Source organism: Nerophis ophidion, linkage group LG03, assembly GCF_033978795.1.
Source record: "Nerophis ophidion isolate RoL-2023_Sa linkage group LG03, RoL_Noph_v1.0, whole genome shotgun sequence".
In the NCBI taxonomy this organism is placed as follows: Eukaryota; Metazoa; Chordata; class Actinopteri; order Syngnathiformes; family Syngnathidae; genus Nerophis; species Nerophis ophidion.
This window is the reverse complement of record NC_084613.1, coordinates 83,408,270-83,413,269: the sequence shown is the minus strand read 5'-3', so window position 1 is coordinate 83,413,269 and position 5,000 is coordinate 83,408,270. Positions and strand designations below refer to the sequence as shown.

The following is a 5,000-nucleotide window of genomic DNA, read 5'->3' as shown; positions in this document are numbered from 1 at the left end:
GCTCCAAAGTCAGGATTTTTTGGTTCAAGATTCAAGATGATTCATTGTCAATTCTTAACATGCACAAGACACATAAGAACTGAGAAGTACATTTTCGGCACAGACCCACTAAGAGCAGACATACGTTACAGGAAGACGGGACCGCCAATGGATCAGCCGTTTTTACAGCGCTCCTTAAAAAAGGTGGGGAAAAGGTGATATTGGGAAAGGGGGGAAGAGTAAAAAAATATCAGTCAAAAACTGGACCCTCGGGAGGGGGTCCAGGCTGAGTCCGAGGGAAAAAAAACTCATTTGCAATGCACACATAAACACGTCACATTTAATCACGACAACTCGCACAGACGGGGGGGGGGGGAGTTGGAGCCCTGGAAGGCCCCGAGGGGGAAAAAAAGGGGTAGTGAAGGCGTGGGGTGGGGTAGGGGAGGTGTGTACCCAATTGTCTTGGGTGTGATGGTGTAATGTTTTTGTAGACTGAGTCTGATCTGGTAAAGTTCGACTCCAGGTGTCGTTGAGAAGGGAGGGAGGTCAAAAGCGTCCTTCATTTAAGTGTCCTCGTGGGCGGCATGGCGTAGTGGGTAGAGCGGCCGTGCCAGAAACCTGAGGGTTGCAGGTTCGCTTCCCACCTATTGACATCCAAATCGCTGCCGTTGTGTCCTTGGGCAGGACACTTCACCCTTGCCCCCGGTGCCGCTCACACTGGTGAATGAATGATGAATGAATTATATATTTATATAAAGCGCTTTTCTCTAGTGACTCAAAGCGCTTTACATAGTGAAACCCAATATCGAAGTTCCATTTAAACCAGTGTGGGTGGCACTGGGAGCGGGTGGGTAAAGTGTCTTGCCCAAGGACACAACGGCAGTGACTAGGATGGCCAAAGCGGGAAACGAACCTGGAACCATCAAGTTGCTGGCACGGCCTCTCTACCAAACGAGCTATACCGAGCGATAATAAAGCTACAAAAACACTCATCTCTCAGCCAGTTTGCTTGTCGCAATAGAGGTCTTTCTCTGAGGCAGGTCCTGAGGTGTCGGGATGTGACCACCTGGGATCTGAGCCTTCTCTGTTGGGGCTGATGGCAAGTGTTTATTCTTCATTTTGGCTTTGGCCATGTTGTAATCGCCAGAATCAAAATACTTTAGCCCTCTCTGAAGTCGTTTTCTCAGAAAATCTGAACCTCCCGGTCTAGCTCCAAGATTGGGATGCATGACCTTTATCTTGGCTTCTTCTGCTTTCTCTGTACTGACAACTTTGTCATCCATTTCCCGCTCTTCTTCCATATTCATGGCTCCTTCGGCCAACTCTGACATTTTCGAACTTAAAATGTGGCCTGTTGCAGAGAAAGGAGAAGGTCCTACCTGCACCAGGGGTGCGAGATCATGGATGAAAGAGTGCCGAATGAAATATTGGTGGTGGTCGGAGGGGGCCGTAGGCGCAAACTGGCAGCCACGCTTCCGTCAGTCTACCCCAGGGCAGCTGGGGTTACTGGTGTAGCTTACCACCACCAGGTGTGAATGAATGATGGGTTCCCACTTCACTGTGAGCGCTTTGAGTATCTAACAATAGAAAATCGCGATATAAATCTAATCCATTAATTAGTTAATTAATTAATTAATTTTTCAGAACAGCCTGGTTCTAGCGTCAAGGCCATTCAAGGGAGTCAAGTCTTAGATTAGGACGTTTGTTTTTCGCGAACAGACAAACATATGACTTGTCTGTTCTTAGTCAAATAAAATTCAATCTTCCTTTTCGCAAACTTTTCCATGATGTGATCCATCTTGCGATTTAGTTCAGAAATCGCCAGAATATGTGTTCCCACATCCCTGCCCAAACCGTCCATTGCGACGGACAGCCTTTGTGCTCCTTGAGTGGCTGCCATCGTCTTAGGAATTCGACGATACACCAGAGCAATGCCAAGCCCAACCAGCAGGTGCCCCACGATCACGGTTCCAAATAGGTGGGCATTACGTCGATCGCGATCGACTGGTCGATCTCGGAGGGTGTGTCAGTCGATCTCAAGCCAGGCATTAAAAAATAGACATAAAAATGAGCAATCATCAATCATACCAAGACTTCACTTTCGTCAGTTGTTTGACATTCTCGGCACCCGAGGATCTTGTGAGATGACGCTGGCTGCTGCGAGCTCATATTTAAGAAAAAAATCACTAACAGGGCGGACGCAGAGAAACACATTTTATTTCCAGAGACTCCGTACCTACTGTCAAAACTCTAAAGACCGACTGCACAGTTCCTGTCTTCACCATAAAAAGACCTGTTTTCATCCTGGCTGTGCTAACAAAATAAGAGTCTCAGAAAGCTAGCGTGCACAAGCTAGCAAGCTACGGAGTTTGATGCCAATGTATTTCGTGACCGCTTTCTCACTTGCTTGCCCACCCCGCACACTCACTGACGTCACTCACCTGCTGCCAGACATTAAAGGGCCACACACATATGCTACTCTCATAACAAAGTGTTTAAAAACGAGTATGCAAGTTGGACAAATGAGATGCCAATCCAACCACTTTCATGTGGTATTGGACAGAAAGGAGGACTTTTTTTTTTTCCTCCATTTGAAAATGCGGACGTTATCAGCACCACTGTCTAATTCCAATCAATGCAAGTCATCAGAATCAGGTAATACACCAACTTATATTCTTGTCTTCATGAAAGAAAGGAATCTATGTGTGTTAAATGCTTGTATTATCATTAAACACCATTAACTTGTTAACAAAAATGTCTCTTTCATAAATAAATAATTGCATCGAGAGTCCGGCTGATCATATCCATGTCTGATGTTTAAGACTTGAGAAAAGCGCAAAGAAAGAGGCTTCAAGTGTGTGTAAGAAATTGAAATGCGCCCCCTTTGGACAAAGTTAATACAAAAAATCAATAAATATGTACACAGAGACAAACTGTAATAACTTGAAGTAAATAATTAAAACCAATTACAAAGAAAAAGAAAAATACAATAACTAAAAGCTGTATTTTTCCTCACAATGTGTCGACTTTTTTTCTTATAAAATTGGGAACAATTTCTCTCATTCTTTCTGTTTCTGTAACACTGCAGTATTTTCTCGTAAAATTATTACTTTTTTATGTAGAATTATTACTTTTTAATGTAAAATTGGGACATTTGTCATATAAGATTCAGTCTTGCTCTCGCTCGCCCCCAGCTCCAACAACCGTCTCTCCTCCCGGTTTGCTGCTTATACAGAGCGACAGGTGATTAGATAACAAGGCCCAGGTGGGCCACCTACACACCTGTCGCTGACTTCGAGGCCGGTCCTGCCACACTCCGACTCGCTGCAGACCCGCAGGCCACGCCCCCCATCGACAGAGACATACTGTAATAACTCTGGTCAACATATGAAATAACAAGTGTGTGTAAGAAATTGAAATGCGCCCCCTTTGGCCAAAGTTAATACAAAAAATAAATATGTACATAGAGACAAACTGTAATAACTTGAAGTAAATAATTAAAACCAATTACAAAGAAAAAGAAAAATACAATAACTAAAAGCGGTATTTTTCCTCACAATGTTTCGACTTTTTTCTCATAAAATTGGAAACAATTTCTCTCATTCTTTCTGTTTCTGTAACACTGCAGTATTTTCTCGTAAAATTATTACTTTTTTATGTAGAATTATTACTTTTTAATGTAAAATTGGGACATTTGTCAAATAAGATTCAGTCTTGCTCTCGCTCGCCCCCAGCTCCAAAAACCGTCTCTCCTCCCGGTTTGCTGCTTATACAGAGCGACAGGTGATTAGATAACAAGGCCCAGGTGGGCCCCCTACGCACCTGTTGCTGACTTCGAGGCCGGTCCTGCCACACTCCGACTCGCTGCAGACCCGCAGGCCACGCCCCCCATCCAAAGAGACATACTGTAATAACTCTGGTCAACATATGAAATAACAAGTGTGTGTAAGAAATTGAAATGCGCCCCCTTTGGCCAAAGTTAATACAAAAAATAAATATGTACATAGAGACAAACTGTTATAACTTGAAGTAAATAATGAAGATTTTTTTTTTAAATTACAAAAAAAAAGAAAAATACAATAACTAAAAGCGGTATTTTTCCTCACAATGTGTCGACTTTTTTCTCATAAAATTGGGAACAATTTCTCTCATTCTTTCTGTTTCTGTAACACTGCAGTATTTTCTCGTAAAATTATTACTTTTTTATGTAGAATTATTACTTTTTAATGTAAAATTGGGACATTTGTCATATAAGATTCAGTCTTGCTCTCGCTCGCCCCCAGCTCCAAAAACCGTCTCTCCTCCCGGTTTGCTGCTTATACAGAGCGACAGGTGATTAGATAACAAGGCCCAGGTGGGCCACCTACGCACCTGTCGCTGACTTCGAAGCCGGTCCTGGCACACTCCGACTCGCTGCAGACCCACGGGCCACGCCCCCCCATCCACAGAGGCATACTGTAATAACTCTGGTCAACATATGAAATAACAAGTGTGTGTAAGAAATTGAAATGCGCCCCCTTTGGCCAAAGTTAATACAAAAAAATCAATAAATATGTACATAGAGACAAACTGTAATAACTTGAAGTAAATAATTAAAACCAATTACAAAGAAAAAGAAAAATACAATAACTAAAAGCGGTATTTTTCTCACAATGTGTCGACTTTTTTTCTTATAAAATTGGGAACAATTTCTCTCATTCTTTCTGTTTCTGTAACACTGCAGTATTTTCTCGTAAAATTATAACTTTTTTATGTAGAATTATTACTTTTTAATGTAAAATTGGGACATTTGTCATATAAGATTCAGTCTTGCTCTCGCTCGCCCCCCAGCTCCAAAAACCGTCTCTCCTCCCGGTTTGCTGCTTATACAGAGCGACAGGTGATTAGATAACAAGGCCCAGGTGGGCCCCCTACGCACCTGTCGCTGACTTCGAAGCCGGTCCTGGCACACTCCGACTCGCTGCAGACCCGCAGGCCACGCCCCCCCATCCACAGAGGCATACTGTAATAACTCTGGTCAA

At 43.1% G+C, this 5,000-nt stretch overlaps 2 protein-coding genes across 2 annotated transcripts in view; one reads left to right on the top strand and one right to left on the bottom strand.

Annotated features, from left to right (window-relative positions):
- The window catches only part of LOC133550139 (genetic suppressor element 1-like), a 216,221-nt gene that overhangs the window by 83,160 nt on the left and 128,061 nt on the right, over window positions 1-5,000 (top strand). The gene's annotated exons all lie outside the window — the stretch shown is intronic.
- Window positions 969-1,380, bottom strand: LOC133548662 (cAMP-regulated phosphoprotein 19-like). Its single transcript, XM_061893636.1, has one exon. It carries the CDS (start codon window positions 1,308-1,310, stop codon window positions 969-971), a length of 342 nt encoding a protein of 113 aa, XP_061749620.1. The 5' UTR covers window positions 1,311-1,380.

Excerpts from the sequence above, each read along its gene's own strand:
- LOC133548662 (XM_061893636.1), bottom strand. The coding sequence starts at position 1,310 with ATGTCAGAGTTGGCCGAAGGAGCCATGAATATGGAAGAAGAGCGGGAA.